Genomic DNA, 19403 nt, shown 5'->3' with positions numbered 1-19403 from the left:
AACAAAGGAAGCACTGAGCACTGATTATGCAGCTTTGCCTCAGATACAGTATTATCATGTGTACCATTATCTGGTATTGGTTCGGAGTTTTAATACATGTGAGCAATTTCGAGCCTGGAAATATGTGCATGAATATGAATATACACGGTATGAAAATAATTAAAACTCGCGTGCAAATTAATTAATGTAATGCGGAACTACTTTATACGCGGGTTCTTTAGGGACATAATCTGAGATTGCCGTGCTGGAATGTGTGTGTGTGAGTGTGTGTGAGAGTGAGAGAGTCGCGGGCGCGATCGAACAGTGGAAACAATGTTGTTTTTGTATGTTTTTAATATCTCGTCATTTTGTTCATACAGGACATAATTCAAACTGCAAAGTGTTAACTTATATTTGTGTACACTCGCAATAAAAAACAACAAATTCTTGCGTGTTTTGAGGGAGTTTCTTTCCTGTTTATCCTCGCCAGCCATAACCTCCGTCGTTGTTCTGACAAAAGCTTAGTCTTCTCACATTCACGAAGTCTAATGACGGGTATACTGTAAAATCCAAATTTAACTGAACCTCCGACACGATTTAAACATCCATTGACCCAGCAGGAGATCACCATTTTCACTTTTTATCACGAAATTAACTCGCTTCAGCTTCTTCTACTATTGTTCTGCCCACAGAAATGGCGCCGGGTCGGCAAATGCTAAAAAACTAAATTTAACTGAACCTCCGGCACGATTGGAACATCCATTGACCCAGCAGGAGATGACCATTTTCACTTTTTAATCACAAAATTTCCGTTTCAGCTTCTTCTTCTCATGTTCTGCATTGTAAGAATGTTGTGTTCTGCCCTCAAAAATGGCGCCGGGTCGGCAAATGCCCGTATGTTGTGACGTCATGTGGGAACTATGTATTCTAGTATTCGTATCTATTCAATCGAAAGGGGTTCTTTGAAGTGAATAATTTGTGTTGAACTATAAGGGTCATCAACATCCAGTGTTGTTTGTAAATGAGTTTGTGCCCCAATACTGACATTCATTTTGGGGAAACACTTTTGAAGTGTTAAAAGAGGTTTGTTTTGAAAGGGTTAACTATTTGAAGATCTTTCAAGAAAACAAGAAAATCTCAAAACTGTTTATTTTATTTAATTTTTTGTTACTTTTTGGTATTTTATGCTATTGAAACAGATCCTTCCAGCAGAAATATAATTTACAAAGAGAAGGAAAATAAATTACCAGTTGATCAAATTAAGACATTTGACAGTTATTTTTGAACTTACCTTGGGATAGGGGCGTCTCACTTACACTATTAGGATTAGGTGGGTGGGGATGTGAATTTCAATTTATTTTTCACCACATACACTTCAGGAAGCCACCGTGTCGACATACTCACCTGAAGCCTACGCTACCTATTCCTGTAGTATAAAATAGTGTAAGAGAAAACATATACATAACATATTGCATATTGAGGCTCAAAGCACTGGAGCGGGGACTAAGATCCTTTCGCTTTTAAGTCTTCCAAGGTAGTGTTTTAATTTTCCCCTACGAGGCGAGACTTACAGTCCCGTTACATTTAGTTGAATTTGGTTTATCCATTAGAGATACTTTTCTATCAGTTTTGCCATTGTCGAATCCTTCCAAGAAGGTTATCCTTTCGAATGTGCCCCGTTCATTACTAAAGATTCACTCGAGCGTTTGGTAGGACGCTATGGTAAACTAGTGGGGCCGATTAAAATGATCCCTTTAGGATTAAAAAATCCAGAACTCAAACATGTGATGTCGTTTAGACGTCAGACTTTCATGATCCTGAACGCTGAATTTCAATCTTTGAATACGTCAGCGAAAACCACTGTGCTGGGTAAAGATTATACCCTTTATATCAGTACTGAATCAATGAGGTGTTTTAATTGTGGGAAGTACGGTCATACAAAACTGGTATGTTCAATGAATGATGAGGCTAACATTAATGTGAATGAGCTGACGATTTGGTGCATTCTTCCGTGAGTGCTGTTGTGGGTGCGGATGGCGGCGCAGTGCGGGCTGGGGTAGAGCGCGCTGACGCAGATCCCGCCGGCGCGATCGGTGAACCGGAGCGACCAGTAGAGCGGGCTGAGCTTGTGATGCCGGGCGGAGAGTTTATTCGATTCGCAGACATCGGGACTTAGTCTGTCTCAGGGCGATGCTAGTATGTTGATAGAAGGAAGTGAAGTTAATTCAATGGATTCTGATAGTGACACTTCTGGGTAACACTTTATAATAAAGGTCCATTATTTATAAGTAACTATGCAGGAAGTAATGAAGGACTAATGAGTAGTTATGCATTAACACTTCAGCTACTACTATTAAATCAGCCGGTCCTGACGGCCTAGATCCTGCTTTACTTAAACTATCTGCACATATCATAGTGGAACCTATTACATACATTTTTAACTTGTCCCTGTCTTCAAATGACTTACCAGATGTTTGGAAATCAGCCCATGTGCTGCCCCTGCTGAAAGGGGGGGACCCCTCCATTCTCGATAATTATCGCCCAATCTCCAAATTGTCTGTACTTGCAAAGGTCCTAGAGTCTTTAGTAAATACCCAACTTAAGGGCTTCCTGCAAAATCATCAGATACTTTGCCCGGAACAGTCAGGCTTTAGGGCCAAGCATAGCACCATTACTGCAGCTACCAAGGTGCTTAATGACATCATCGGTGACCTTGACCATAAGATGAGCTGTGCTGCCCTGTTCATCGACTTGTCAAAGGCCTTTGAGACAGTAGATCATTGTATCCTGCTCAAGAGGCTCCGGGGCATTGACTTGGGCACTAAGGCAGTTGATTGGTTCAGAAACTATCTTGCCAACAGAACACAGACTGTAGTTGTCGATGGGCATAGTTCTGCCCCACTGGGGGTCCGGCGAGGTGTCCCTCAAGGGTCTATCCTTGGTCCGGTCCTATTTACCATTTACATTAACACCATTGCCTCTGTAGCAGATAATGGCAAAATACACCTCTATGCAGACGATACAGTATTATATTGTTCCGCCCCCACTCTAGCTCAAGCTTATCAATCACTACAGCAGTCTTTTAATTTATTACAGACCATCTTCATTGAACTTAGGCTGGTATTAAACGTTGGTAAAACTAAAGTGATGCAGTTCACAAAGTCTCGCACTGTACCCGCATCAACCGCCCTAGCCATTTCCACACTAGATGGGAAGTGTGTTGAAAATGTTTCATCTTATAAATATCTTGGTCTGTGGATTGATGAAAAGCTAACCTTCAAAGTTCATATTGAAAAATTAGTGAGAAAACTGAGAGTAAAACTCGGCTTTTATTTTAGAAATAAATCCTATTTTACTCTCCAAGCTAGGAGGAAATTGATCAGTGCCACTTTCTTACCAGTCTTGGACTATGGGGATGTTATTTATATGCACGCTGCCTCTACCACGCTGTATATACTTGACACAGTCTACCATGGTGCATTACGGTTCATTACTAATGCCAAGTCACGCACTCATCACTGTCGTCTTTATGAGGCAACTGGCTTTAGCTCTTTAGGTCTGCGTAGATGGTTCCATTGGCACATTTTTATTTTTAAAACTATTAATGGTAATTTACCCAGCTATCTTACTAGTTTGTTGACCAGGAATCATTACCTTTACAATCTCCGCTCCGTTGACATTCTGGCTCTAAATATCCCGCGTGTAACAACTGAATTTGGTAAGACTGCTTTTAGTTATGCTGCTCCTTGGTGTTGGAATTTACTCCAAAAAGTTTTGAAGCTTTCGTTTCTTATCCCTCTTGAACATTTTAAACAATTACTTAAACAATCCAAATTTGAACAATGCACATGTTTTCAATGAGCCTTTTATGTTATTTTACATTGTTTTATATGTACTGTAGATCAGTTTGTTTTTTGTCTGTTTTGTGATTCTGTGTAACCTGTGTAGTTGTTGCCCCAGGGCTCCCTTGTAAAAGAGATTTGACTATCTCAATGGGACATCACCTGGTAAAATAAAGGATAAATAAAATAAAAAAAATTAACTAATTAAGAAACAATCTTATCTAATCAGTAAGTAATATCAAATTCCTTATTAGGTAATCAATAATTACTTAATGAGATTAGCTTCATTAATAACTTTTAACTAACTGACAAATTATTTAGAACATTGTCGTGTGTCTGAGACAGAATCAGTCATCATTTCTACTATGAAAATAGTCATAAAATGCATCACTATTTACTTAAGTGTTACCTAGTCACTATGCAGGAACTACTAGTGATCTGGACCATTATTTTAAAGTGAAAAACATATTTTTCACTTTAAAATAATAGTCCAGATCACAAGTAGTCCTTGAAGAGTGACTAGGTAACATTTGAGTAAGTAGTAGGGCTGTCCCCGACTATGGATTTTCATAGTCGAATAAGAATCGTCAAGTCTTGTCTATAGTCGACTAATAGTCGAATCATGTGTGTGGGGCTGGGGGCGGGGCTTTAACATTTCAAAGCCGCGATGTACAGAAAATCACACAAATATATAGAAAAAAATTTATAAAAATATTTTGGATCAATAAAACTAAGAAATAACATAAATAACTCCAGAAAGGCCACACTGCAGACAGGATTTGCATTTCACATGCAAATCAAATAAAATCGGCTAAATTACCTGTGCGAGCAGGCTCTAAGCGATGTACCGAAAAAATAAACAGTTAATTTACAAAATTAAATTAGAACAGAATATACCTTTCTAATAAATATAAATAGGCTACAAAATGAAATAAATCAGAATCAAGTCACAAGATGAGGAGAAAATGTGTGCAAAATGCCTAAAGTGCAGGGGAACATATATTCAAAACACAAGCCACAAATAGTTAGATTAGATAACCCTGACAGATCAATAAATAAAATTAAAATAAAGAAATGATTAAAATAACGATAGTAGCCAGAATTTTCAACTTTGTCTTTTTAACTGCAGAAATGACAATAAATGGTAAACTGGAGTGGCAGTCTTTTTAGCTAAAAATGTTCACAGCATCCAAAAATCAAATTAGAACCGGCTGAAAAGTTTTGAAATCACTTGTACCCTACCTGATCGAGAGAAAAAAATCCAGTCTTTCTGTCTGTGTCCGTTGGAGTCTTTTGTGCGCGCGGATAAAATATTCTTAACGTGAAAAACGTTTAACAACTTAATCTCCTAAAATAGTTAAATTAAAATATCAAATTATGTAAAGAAAACGCTTTACTATAGGAGGAACGCATTGCGTTCATATTCTGGGTTCATCTGCTTATCTGCACATAGTATGGTTTCTTAAAGGGGTCATGACATGGTTTTTTCTTTTCTTTTATTATGTTCCCTTAGGTGCAATTATAGTATTACTATAGTTTTTTGGACAAAAAACGTTTAAAATTTAGTGATTTATGACCTTTTCCCACCCTGTTTCTCATGCTCTGATTCAAACAGTCTGTTTTGGGGGTGTTTCCCCTTTAAGAGTTCAATGTTAACACCCACTGTTATGATTGGCTAACGTCAGCGCCTATGCATCAATTATTAACATAGATATAGAAAGCCAGAAAATGAACCATCTGTCCACCACTAACAACTAAGAATGGATTACCCCGTGTCCACATGGACAGTGTGAAGCTATTTTGAATGAATATGTCAGATTTGTAACCAGAAACACTTGAATACGGGTTATTTTGATGCATATGCGCGAGGGAGGGAGGGAGAGAGAGAGAGAGAGAGAGAAAGAAAGACAGTGAGAGAGCGCGCGCGCGGCCGGGGCGCTCTTGCTCGCTCTCTCAGTAACATGCGCCCTGTCACAATCGTCTCTACACATCACTCACCGATCAAATAAGGCTTTGGCGGCCCCATAGCAATCTTGTAAAGAGACCCACTTGCTGCACGTCGACGACTGAACTCCTGTGGGGCGCGTGACAACGAATCATGCGACGATGCGAAAGTGCGAAATGACTATGAGGCACAGACAGTAGTCTTGTGCTGGAGGCGGTCATATGCAAACGACTGGTGCGTCACTTCGTACCGTGACGTCACTTCTTACCATGGATCCAGAACGAGCTGTATTTAGAGCTTGATTAAATAAATGATTCGTTTATAATGGGGAGGGCGTCTAAAGCTATGAAACTTGCAGGAAGTTTTAATCGTACAAAGACCTCTTATATACCAAAAGATCAAGGCAAATTTGGTTTCTCATGTCATGACCCCTTTAATAAAGTGTGTACTGTGTAGGCTACACATTAAGCCACGTTAAAGTGCCTTTTAAGCGTTTTAAAAGCTTTTTTCAACGTTACGCATTTTAGAATGTCCTGTGGAAAAGTGAGTGCGGCAGAAGTGCGATCATGGTTTTCCTGATGCTAAATCCAGCCTTGGAGAATATCATTTCTGATGGTGTACATCCACACTTTAGATTTTCTTATCCCAGACATTGTTAAAGATTTAAATCCTTGCCGCCAAGACGCTCCTCTGTCGGTCACGGATTGAAAGTGAAACTTAAATCTGTCACGGGGTGTTTTGATTCATTCACGTACGTTAAAAAATATTTATTAAAAGCTTCTTTCTTTGCACATTTTTATATACAGCATTATCATAATAGGCTATTAACGTATTGACAGAAAACTGGTAGTTCTATGTGAAATCAGACATTGAGCACCCTCATATAGCCAAAGTGGCATGATCCTCGTTTCATAACACCTGCGAAGATTCGACCGTGAGATTGGTGGTCGAATTAGGCTCCTCCTATCGAAGCATCGAATCTTCGACTATTCGGGGTCACCCCTAGTAAGTAGTGATGCATTTTATGACCACGGTGAACGTAAAAAAAGATAATTGCTAACGTCTCATACACGATAATGTTGTGATTAGTAATTAATTAGTAATTCTTTATAAATTGTCATAATTACTTATTAGTTCTTGATGCAAATCTCATTAAGTAATTATTGATTACCTAATAAGGAACTATGTTAGTCCTAAATTCGATATTACTTACTGATTAGTTAATATTGTTTCCATATTAGTTAATAGTAGTAGCTAAGGTGTTAATGTAGAACTACTCATTAGTCCTTCATAACTTCCTGCAAAGTAACTTATTAATGACGGACCATTATTCTAAAGTGTTACCTACTTCTGAAATAGCAGAAAATATTACTGTTGCAAATTCTCAGGGAAGTTCTGCAGAGAATGGTCACAATCTTAAATTAAAACATCCCTATTATACAGTTTGCCAAATCAATTATTTTCTAGACAATACCTTTAACCAGCGGAGACCAAAACTTGAGAAATACTTCCCAGATTTACAACCTTTCGTTGATTCATGTACAATGGCAATAAGAAAGGCAACACTGGAGGAGCCTGATCAGCCTAAACACTACAGGCTCAAAAAATACCTGAGTACTGTTAAAAAAAAGATCAAAAGCTCGGTTTAATTAAGAAACTGATAACAAAGTTATATAAAGTCTTTTTATAAAGACAAAACAAAGATGGGAAGCAAAGACGGCCAAAATTATTTCTGACGAAATGTGGGAGGGAGTGTGGACTGGGGCACATCGGGTTACAAGTTCAAACACGTGGCGGGAATATGAATGGAAAATTATTAGTAGATATTTCAGGACCTAGGGCTGCACGATATATCGCATGAGATTGTTATGCGCATCTCGTCAGTAAAGCCGGTTCCTTGATTAGTAGTAAATCGCCATCACCTGCTTTCAGATGGAGCGGCATTTACTACAAAGAGCCGTAGTTAACTGACAAGCTGAGCCATATCGCATTAATATCGCGGACGTATCGCCAGCGATAATTAATGCGATATGGCTCAGCTTGTCAGCCATACCTTTCAGACATATTACATAAGTTTCAAAACTATTTTACTGATGAAATCGCAGGGCAGAGCTGACAACAAATTTCTGTGCACTTGTATGAGTGTGTGTGTCTGTACTCTGTGTGTGTTTTTATGGGAGAGCCGGATAAAGTAAATAAAAGTTTATTTTGTAGGAAAATCATGAAAATGGTTTGTGATTAATATCCTGTTGTTTGTTATATTGTCTTTGTGGGTTTTGGTTGTTTAGCTGTTGTAGGCTGTCAGGACCTCTGAAATAACTGAAGTCATTTTGCAAAGTGAAATGGAACTGTAATGCAGTCAAGACCTGCCTAGAACTACTTTATCTGTGCGTTTACTGTAAATAATTGCACACCTTATAATGTTCTTCAGCCAATCAGAATGAAACATTCAACATCCCGTAGCATAACTAGAGCTAAACCTCTGTAAATTCTCAATAAGAACTTTTGTAAATGTAGTAATGTGAGTAATAAGGGAAGATTGAAATGCTGTGTTTGGAGTTGTTTAATCAACTCTTCATGCTCTACATACTTGAGTTTATCCAGTCTGTAGTTTGGATCCTCTAGTTTATCAGTGAGCAGCTTGACTCCTGAATCTCCTGGGTGATTGTAGCTCAGATCCAGCTCTCTCAGGTGTGAGGGGTTTGAACTCAGAGCTGAAGACACATAACCACAGCCTTCCTCTGTCACCATACAGCCAGACAATCTACAAAGACATACAGCAACAGTCCACATGACATTAGTTTGGCAATCAGACATTACTATCACACACTGATCTTGGATGCATTTCCCAAAAGAATCTAAGAATAAATGACTTTTTTTTATTACATTGTTTTGAATTGAAAATATATCATTTACATTTAGACAAGAAACATTAACAGTCATACAAATAAGAGTGAATGTGTGCATATTTCAAAATAAATTTGAAAATATTTGCAAGTATTCAAATGCATTAATTTACAATGAATTATAGTTGCTAATAAATTCTTAATTTCTCTTAAATATCTTAAAAAAAAATCTTAAATTTTTTAATCTGTTTATTGAACTTTTAGAATAATACCAGGATACATATACAGGATAATAGTGAAAAATATATACAGCTTATAACATCTCTCAGCCAGTCATCAAAAGATGGAGGGAGATTTTGTTTCCATAGCAGAAGAATGCGCCGTCTAGCTAATAATGTTGAGAAGGCAAAAGCCTTTGCAGCATTTCCAGACAAGCCAGTGACATTTGGAGAAAGTCAAAAAAGTGCAACCAGAGGACAAGGCTCAATCTGTCTCTTTGTCACTGAAGAAAAACAATTAAAGACTGATAGCCAAAAAGAAGTTAAGAATGGACATAACCAAAACATATGTAATCAATTAGTAGGGCCCTGATGGCAATGATCACAGAGAGGATCAACACCAGGTTTGGTTTTTGCCAACCTCACTTTTGTCCAGTTAATTCAATGAATCAATTTTAACCCCCTGAGGTCGGCGGTATCGCCGGCGATACCAGCTCGCTATTTTTTTATCAGTGTAAAAGAAACTCATAAATACTCTGTTGACTTTGATTTTCCATAGGAGTTTCATACATCAATCGATCCTGTTAAATGTAAATAAATCAAAATCTTGAAAAAATGAGCAGTAGTCTCTGCTCTCAAACGCTGGGGGCGTGTCCGCTGGCTGCGCTGAAACCACGCCCACTCGCGGGAAAGCTGCCGTCGCCACACTCAACTGTCACCGCTACAGCCGGAATGGATGCTCCTAGGTTTTACAAAGCCATGTTCGAGCCTGGACTAACGTTACCTACTATAATTATAACATAAGCACACAAGGCAACTTACACTCATTGGTGGGCTCGCACTGCCGACGATGGCACCAGTTGTCGGCGCGACGGGAGGATGAAGGCCGAGGCTGGAGATAATCGGTTCGGCCCCATTCACCAGTAACAGCGGAATCAGCGGATTATCTGTGAATCCCAGTTGTCTCTGACGAAAGTTTATAAAACTATCCCGTGTAAAATGATCATCACTACAGAGGCGGGTTTTGGCGGTGATCCTCAGCTGTCCATCAAGGTGGCTCTTCACAAAATTAATCCACCTCTTCTTGATGTGATCGTTTTTCGTAAATTTAAATAAGGACACCGATCTGTTTTGTACATGATCGCATCCAGGTAGTACTCATTTCCGTGACGAAGGCATAGCTAGCTAGCAAACTGTAGGCTGTAGTAACTAATAGTACTGACAGTAACTCGCGATCGGCAAACTGATGTGAATGAATGTGCTATATTGTTAGGGGAGGGGCAGCGTCAGGGGCTCCAGTGCGTCATCAAGTAGGGGCGTGTCCAGGAGCTCAGGGGCTTCAGTGCGTCATCGAGCCCCCGTTTTAGCCCCGCCCAAAAAATCCGGAACACAGCAATGGTGAAAAACTGTTTAACGGTCTAACTCGACAATTCAGTACTTCACAGTTCACAGTCTTTGTAATATGTTTTAGTAATACATTTCTAACATTTATAATGTGTTTAGAATTTTTTTTTTGAATTGCCTTTACAGGGACATTAAGTCCATTCTGAAACACGTCCGAAAATGAACCATAACTCAGTGAATACTTCTCACACAGACACGTGAGATATGTCTTTATGAAGCTTGAAATCTCTTCTTTTAAATGAAGTAATTTATATACAAAACAAATGTTTTCAACTCATGTAATCCGTTTGAAAGCAAGGAGAGGTACCGTTTTTCCTTCTCCCTTCATTATCTCTATAATGAGCTGAGGCCGCCCCGCCCCCGGCACTATTCAAATGGTAAATAGTTTAGGTGATCTATACAGCGCACACGCACACGTCTGATAATATAGAACTCATATGAATTTTCAGACTAAATCTGCTTAGTTTTGGCTAGCTTTTGGCATCTTACAGGAAAGATTGCCTTACAATATCCCTAACATTCGTGTATATGCTCAAGTGTAAACTTTTTCAATGTGATAGGCTATTACTCTCTAAACATATTTGTATATTAAATATATTTCACTCAGTTTTGATTAGCTTATAACACTGATTATCATGTTAAAATACTGCCGTATGTATTATGTACCTTATTTGTGAATATCTGCTTAAGTGTAATGTGATTTAGTCTAAATATATTTCAGCCTCCGGTAAAATATGTGATAGCCTAGGCCTACTGTCTAAATACTAGACATTTTATATATATATATATATATATATATATATATATATATATGTATGTATATGTATGGTTTTGGTTAGACTATGACACTGATTCATGCTTCAATACTGCCTTATGCACAGATGTTTGTGAATACAGGTGTAAATGTTTGAAATGTAGTGATGTGTCGTTCACGAACGATCCGTTCATTGCGTGCGTCACTAAATGCGTGGGGTCTATATGGCTCATCAACAGATACTCGCGGTGACGCGGTGATATTTCTCTGTCCTATGGACCATCAACAGATATATACATAGATTGTGCGTCCATAACAATTAATTGCCCATCAGTTTACTTTGGATAATGTATGCTAACAGTTTTTTTTTTTTTTTGGAATGTGCAGCTAGCTCTCCTTCTCCAGCACCTCGCAAAGGGGCACGCAGTTCAGTTCTCAGTGTGATGGAGAATCTTCCCGAGTAAGTCCACAGACGTAATATTTACAGATTAAATATAATTGTTTGCATCATCATAATATAAAAGTACATATTCTTGTGTGATATTACAGTACAAAAACTGTTGTCTTTTTTTATCCATGGCCATTAGTGATCGATAATGATAATAATACAGTGTCTTTGATTTTGTTATCAGTATTCTCACAGTGTGTTTTGTTTTGTTTTTTTACAGATTTCCATGTCCTGCACCTGTGACTGCCTACAACAAACACATGGGTGGTGTTGACCTGTCAGATCAGCTGATACAGTACTACACTGCACAACACAAAACCATGAAGTGGTAAAGAAAGATCTTTCTACACTTCTTGGACATTGCTTCCACCAACTCTTTCATTGTGCACAAAGAGCTACATGGTAACTTGTCCCATAAAGAGTTTATGGAGCAGCTTATAACAGAGCTCTGTGGTGTGTCACAGAAAACAGCACCAAAACGGACCAATAGTGACCATGTTCCAGGAGCTGAGCTGACATCAGATGACAGGGATGTTGCCACAGTTGGTCGCTGCTCATGTGTTCAGTGCAAAGCAGTGTGTGGTAAAAAGCAGTTAACACCATGGAAATGCCAGGCATGCAATGTTCACTTATGTCTTCAGTTAAACAGGAACTGTTTTCATGAGTGGCATAAAGATGTGTGACTGTGTTCAGATGTGTGTGCTCTGCTGACCTTTCCGAAGGATAGCAATCTGCCTTTACTTTTGTTTATTTTGCTCACATTTTATTTGCTTAGAGCCCGCATCAACGGGGCATAAGCATTTACTGTGAGATACCTGCCTTTACTTTTGTTTATCGCTCACAATTGCTTTGTTTATAGCAGACTGATTATTTTTTTATTTTGCTCACATTTGATTTGCTTAGAGCCTGCATCAACGGGGCATAAGCATTTACTGTGAGATACCTGCCTTTACTTTTGTTTATCGCTCACAATTGCTTTGTTTATAGCAGACTGGTTATTTTTTTATTTTGCTCACATTTGATTTGCTTAGAGCAAATATAGAACATTTAGTTCCTCCACATAGAGGAATTACAATAAAACAGATTGAAAAACAAAACCTTTGAATCTCCTCTACTTCTTTCAGGCTCCTTCACTTGATGGCCCATTAGCGAGTGGGGGAGTGTCTGTCACACCCCTGGTCTGAATCTCATTAATATTGATAGGCCATTACCACTCCCACGCATAAACCTCTTCTGACAAAAATACTGTTTTGTAAAGTGTAAATCAATGTATTGTGTTATTGTGAACGATTAGGCAGAATTATTTTCACATCATTTTGAAGCCAGAACTCGAAGCGACGACATCCATTAGTCAAAAGTCTTATTGACATATATTTAGTATGTGTTTTGTGGTCTTATTTCAGCAACTTTCAAATTTCAATTTTTTTTCAATAACCATGCATAAACATTATTTTCTTAAAAATTCAAAAATATACATGCATGGTGATCACATATTTTGGTAGCCCTGTTTGTGCTATATAGAGTGAATTTACACCTTTGCCATTAACATGTTTATAAATAACTGAAAAAAGCACAAATGTCAGAGCATGTCAGAACACCTCCAGGGCCCAGAAAACTGCTCAGACTCCAGAGGGTTAATTGGATAAGACTGTGACGAGCACAAATAAAAGAGGTATGAACACGGGACAGGATCTGGTTCCAAGTCTCATCATCAAATGTGAGGCATAGATCCGACTCCCACGGTTGTCTAATAAAAGAGAGAGAGGAAGTGGAGATGGAGGAAATCAGCCTGTATATAGTAGACAATGCACTCCTTTTATCTAAGGCTACTTCAAGAATCTGATCTAGCGAAGATTGTGGCGGAAGATTCGGAAAGTGAGGGAATGAATTTAACAAAGGTTCTGAGCTGAAAATATCTAAAAAATTGTGCACAAGAGAGAAAGAATTTTTGTTTCAATTGTAAAAAGCTGGAAAAAAACATTATCAATGAAATATCGACAACCGAAATTCCTGCTCTCTGCAAAATATTAAATGCTTTGTCATTAAGTCAGGGGGGGAATAAAGGGTTACAGTTTATAGGTGAAGACACTGGGAAGCACTGAAGGCAGAAATAGGTTCGGAATTGGTACCAAATCCATAACGATTGTGGGACAATAGATGTGCCGTAAGGACAGCGCGAGATGGCAGTATGAGGACCACACAATAGTGCGGCAGGCGAGACTGGCGAGCAGGAACCCTCTTCAATACCGACCCAAGCCGGACCCTGTCAATGAGCCCGAAATGACTCTGAAACCAGAACAATGTAGAGTGTATATTTAACGGATCTTCTATCGCCCTATAATCCATCGCGCTCTTTAAGATCACTAAATTCTAGGCTTTTGGTCATACCTAGGATATCTAGGTCCACCAAAGGAGGGAGAGCATTTTCATATTTAGCTCCAAAACTCTGGAATAGTCTTCCTGATACTGTTCGTTGCTCAGACTCGCTCTCCCAGTTTAAAACTAGATTAAAGACGCATCTCTTCAGCCAGGCATTCATATAATACTTTTAATCTTACAGTTAAATCCGACCTCTAGTTCATAAATGCCAGAGGAGAACTGGCCCCCAACTGAGCCTGGGTTCTCCCAAGGTTTTTTTTTTTCTCCATTAGGTCACCTGATGGAGTTTTTCGGTTCCTTGCCACTGTTGCCTTTGGCTTGCTCAGTTGGGGATACTTAATTTAATTAATCAATCAACAATACTATTGATCAGCATTACCAAACTTGGACGTTTTTCACTAGAAACAAACATTGATGTATTATTTTAATTTAATACTGTGAAGCTGCTTTGATACAATCTGTATTGTGAAAAGCGCTATATAAATAAACTTGACTTGACTTGACTTGACTTGACTTGTATATTTGCTGCCCAGTAGTAAAATAAGAAATTAGGAAGGGCAAGCCCAACCTCAAGCTTTGGTTTCTGAAGTATTTCTCTACAGATTCTGGCTGGTCCTTTGATCCAAAAAAAAGATGAGATGGGATTTAAAAAAAGATTTTGGTATAAAAATTGGGAAACATTAAAATAAATACAGAAATCTAGTTAAAACGTTCATCTTCACCGAATTCACGCATCCAGCCAATGAAAGGGGAAGGGCCGACCAGCGAGTAAAATATTTCTGCACTCATTGGAGGAGCATTGTAAAATTAGCCTTGAAGAGATCTAAGCACTTATGTGTAAATATTAATCCTAAATATTTAAAACTATGGGAAGCAACTTTAAACATTGAAGCACTCGTTGGTAAATCAGAAATTGGAAAATTTATTGGATATAACTCACATTTATTTATATTCAATTTATAACCGGAGAAGAGGCTAAAGGAATTAATAAGCTCTCCTAATTCCCTGTATGGCCTGCTCACTATGAATGGCAATTGCCAAGGGTTCAATTACCAATGCAAAAAGCATTTGTCAAACTCAAAGAAATACAAGACTGACGAAGGGTTGGAGGCAGGCGGCCATTATTAATGGAGTCTAATCTAGACTAAAAACACATATCTTTGGCCTAGTATACACATAACAAATTATAGACTTCTATAATTCAATGTTAGGCTGCATAGATTAGGTCAGCCGAAACCGGGAACACTTCCCATAAATCCTGATGTGGTTGTTAAATCATAAGAAGGATGGCGTCTACGCTAATATTACATACTGAACATATTGGGGAGGAATATAAAAGTTTTATCCAGGATATGAACATGTTGCCAAAACCGAATTTCTGTAGCACACAGAAAAGGTAATCCTATTCCACCCGATTTCTCCGGGTCAAGCAGCAGAAGAGCCTCTGATGGGTGAGAATTAGAGGAATAAATTAAATTCAGTGCCCTTCTTATATTATGAGACCTTAGTCTGTTTTGAATAAAACCAGTTTGGTCATTGTGTATGATTGCCAGTAAAATCAACTCAAGACGCTTTGCAAGCATTTTACCCAGTATCTTTACATCTATGTTCAAAAGACTGATTGGCCCGTATGAACCACATTCGTGTGGGTCTTTGTCTTTTTTCAAAATCAAAGAAATACAAGACTGAAGAAGGGTTGGAGGCAGGCAGCCATTATTAATGGAGTCTAATAACATCTTTAAGAGAGGTGTTTCAGAAAACATCTTTTTGCACAGGGAACCCATCAGGCCCAAGGGTCTTGCCATTCTGCATACTTTGGATTTCTAGCACTATCTCCTCTGTGGAAAGCGGTAATTCTAACTCTTCACTCATTGCGTCTGTTATTGTAGGTATGGGCAAAGGTTTTTAAAAAATGTTTAGCTGACTTTTCCTTTAACTGAAGCGCAAGGAGTTTACTTGGCTTGTCACCATTCTCAAAAAAATGCATGTTTAGTCTTCAGCACTAACTTTTCAGCCTGATGAGTTGATAACATTAAAATCAGATTGAAATTTGAGTCTCTTTTTGTAAATTTCAGGATCTTGAGAAGCTGCATAAGCCGAATCGAGCCGAAGAATTTCAAGAGATAATTCTTCTAGCTTCATCCTTCGTTGTCTATTTACACAGTCTGAATATGAAATGACTTGACCCCGAGCATATGCTTTCAAAGATTCCCAAATTGTGGAAGATGAGGTCTCAGGGGTGGTATTTATCTCCAAAGAGATATCTAATTGGGTTTTTAATGAATCACAAAATGCTTTATCAGAGAGCAGTAGAGAATTAAATCTCGACCTTCAAGAACCAAACATCTTATCCTGAAACTGAAGAGAAAGTGAAAGTGGAGCATGGTCAGATATAAGATCATTTATCACATAATTTTTTCTAAGAAAAAAGTAATCAATACTAGAGTAATTATGGTGGACATGAGAGAAAAGAGTATTGTCGTGCTGTGGGATATGAAAAACGCCATACATCGGCTTGACCGCAAGCAGTTAACCCTCTGAGGTCGGCAATCACGCCGGCGTGATTTGCTCGGTTTTTTTCTTATCAGTTCAAACGAGAGTCCAAATACTCTGTTGACTTTGATGTTACAAACCAGTTTCATACATCAATCGATCCTGTTAAGTGTGTATTATTTTTGTGTATACTCACAATAAAAACAAAGTGTTGTGCTTTTTGCCAAATAAAGAAAAATAAACATGATGTGAGTTCTGCTTTCTCTCTGTCAGTGTAGTCCATTCTGAAACGCGTCCGAAAATGAACAATAACTCAGCGAATACTCAGTCAAACAGGCATACAGACACACAGGCATGAAGCTTGAATTCTCTTCTTTATATATTTATAAATATATTACACTCCACTCCAATTTATATAAAAAACAAATATTCTCAGTTCATGTAATCTGTAAGAAAAGAGCGAGATGTCAGTCGTTCTCATCTCATCTAATTATTTTTAATGTGACCCCGCCCACGGCGAGCGTGCGCTATTCAAACGCAAATGACTGAGGCAATCCACGCAAACCGATGAAAGCCCCCATATCAGCTCGAGAAAACACAAGTTTAATCAGATCATTGTACTTGTTTACACTGTCTCGCAGCGCTGTGAGGAATAATACTATCGTAATAATAATAATGGAAAATGTACCTCAGAAGTGCGGGTATTTCGAGGAGCAACGGATGCCGCTGAGCTGAGGAATACTGTAGTACGTTTTTTTTCCTTCTCAAGTGAGTCGCGTTTCTGTGTGTGAATGAATGAACGGCAGAGATGCGCGCTGTTTTCCACAGCTCGCAAAAAGACTGTTTAAATTTGAATCGCGTTTCTGTTTGTGAATGAATGATGATGTTTTAGCAAACATATGAAATATGTTGAAATAAAATGTAGGCTAAGCAACGTATTAAACTGCAAATTAACATTTATATGCCCTAATATTTCATAAAAACAACGTTACAGTCAGGCGAAATATGAAAGACAGCATTTTGTTGACTAGATTTGGGTACAGTTTTTACTCCAAAAACACCCAAAAACACCTTAGACCCCAGAGGGTTAAAAGCGATTGAAGTGTAATTGCAGTTTTAGAGGGTTGGGCAGGTTTAGTGGATGAACGGTCTAGAGAAGGGTTCAGAGAACAATTAAAATCATCTCACATAATAAGATAGTGTGAGTTTAGGTCAGGGAGTAGAGAGAATATTTTCGTCATCGTAATTTGGTGCGTATATATTAGCCAGAGTCATGTATAAACCATAAAGAAGGCCCGAAACAATAACATATCTACCACCAGAATCAACTAAGGTTTGTGAAGGAGAAAACGGAATTCACTTGTTGATAATAATCTCCACCTCTCTAGATTTACTGACAAATTTAGAATGATAAACTTGTCCAATCCATTTCTTACAAAGTCTGGCATGATCTGAGTCTTCTTTCTAAAAAACAATATGAGTATTTAAATGTTCTAAATGTGACATCATCTTGCTGTGTTTGGTTACATTGTTTAAACCTTTGACATTCCAACTGGTAAAATGAACACATGAACCACCTGACTGAGCATTCAGTGAGCTAGTGGTCATTAGTTACAACAACAACAAAAAGATAAATGATGAAAACATGAATAGTGTGACTTTCTTCTGTCTTGACATTCTGAGATTCTTAGATTAAGTGAAAGGGCAAAGAAAACGCAAAAGGAAAGAAAAAAAAGGGGAAAAAAACATGTATTACATTAGTACCAACATTACTCTTCATCACACAACACAAACTTTCTCTCCGCTGAACTTTCGGAGAGAGCTCCATAACAAATTGTAAATATATTAAGATATAGGGAACAAACCACAGTTCACAGACCGCATATGAAATTGTAAATAATAAAAAGTCAAAGTTTCATGGTCTGTAAATGTTCATAATGCAAAAAAAGTCAATAGAGTCTGATACAACATAGATCTTTAATGACATGACATGGCCCAAACTCACTTGCAGGAGTTCATGTGGAGTAGCATTTACTGAAGTGTACTCAAACTCAGCTCCTCGAGGGCCACCGCCCTGCAGAGTTTAGCTCCACCCAAATTAAACACATCTGATCCAGCTAATCAAAGTCATCAGGATTTCTAAAAACTTCCAAGCAGGTGTTTTGGAGATGGTTGGATTTAAACTCTGCAGGACAGTGACCCTCCAGGAGCTCAGTTTGAGACCACTGATTTACTGTGAACTGAGACGCTCTGACACACTGAAAACACTCATGTGTAAATGAATACAGTGCCATGCTTCACTCTGAAACACAGAGCATGTCAGTGTTAGGTTTATTGACTAGTTTTGGCCACTAGAGGCCCTCATTGTGTTTCATTTCAGTTTCCCACCATCGTATCATGTGTTATTGTTCTCACCTGTGCCTCGTTTCCTGTGAGTGTATTTAAGTAGCTCTGTTCCTCCGTTTTTAGCTTAGTATTTGATATGTTGAGACCAATCTCTATAGTCTTTGGTAAATGCCTCTTGTGAATTTATTTTGATTTATTTGCTCTATGTGATTTTCTGACATTTGATTTTGTTGTCCTTATATTTTCTGTTTGACATGTTTAGATGTTTTTAATTGACCTTTTTTGGAAACACTTACCCTATTGGCTTTTTGTATTGACCCCTTGGTAGTGGCGGGCAGATCGAGGCTTCGTGAAGTAATGAAACAGTTGAACCAAATGGGCCATATTGTTTCGAGGCTTCGAATCAATCTGACACCCGTCTCAACGGTGACACCTAGTGGTCACTTGCAGGTGTTGATCTGAAACAATCTTGACGAGCCATTAAAAAAATATGTTGTTTTTTTATTATTGTATTTTTCTAATATGTGAAGCTTGTAACCTATAGGCTCCTCACTGTGCATAATGTTATTTTGGTCCTGCAAAATGAATATTAATAAAAGAAATCAAGCCACAATGTCTCACTTTTTTATAGATTTTTATTCAAAAATATTAATTTCTCTGCTGTGGAAGGACTTAGCCTACTTCTTTTTTTACAGATAATTTCTCCAGCCTTTGAAAAAATCCTCTCACAAGGGATGGCATGCAAATAT

General features: G+C 38.2%; 1 protein-coding gene across 12 annotated transcripts in view; it reads right to left on the bottom strand.

The window, feature by feature from the left end:
• LOC311081604 (NLR family CARD domain-containing protein 3-like) overlaps positions 1-19403 on the bottom strand; it is a 77535-nt gene that overhangs the window by 20240 nt on the left and 37892 nt on the right. For all 12 annotated transcript variants that reach the window (XM_084112166.1, XM_084112163.1, XM_084112168.1 and 9 more), the window contains one exon: positions 8357-8530. In XM_084112166.1, the coding sequence (XP_083968292.1) occupies positions 8357-8530 (174 nt within the window). The remainder of the gene's footprint in view (positions 1-8356; positions 8531-19403) is intronic.

The sequence above is a fragment of the Abramis brama genome (assembly GCF_963993115.1).
Source record: "Abramis brama genome assembly, chromosome: 4".
Classification (NCBI taxonomy): Eukaryota; Metazoa; Chordata; class Actinopteri; order Cypriniformes; family Leuciscidae; genus Abramis; species Abramis brama.
The sequence above is the reverse complement of the archived record's forward strand: the minus strand, read 5'-3'. Positions and strand labels throughout refer to the sequence as shown.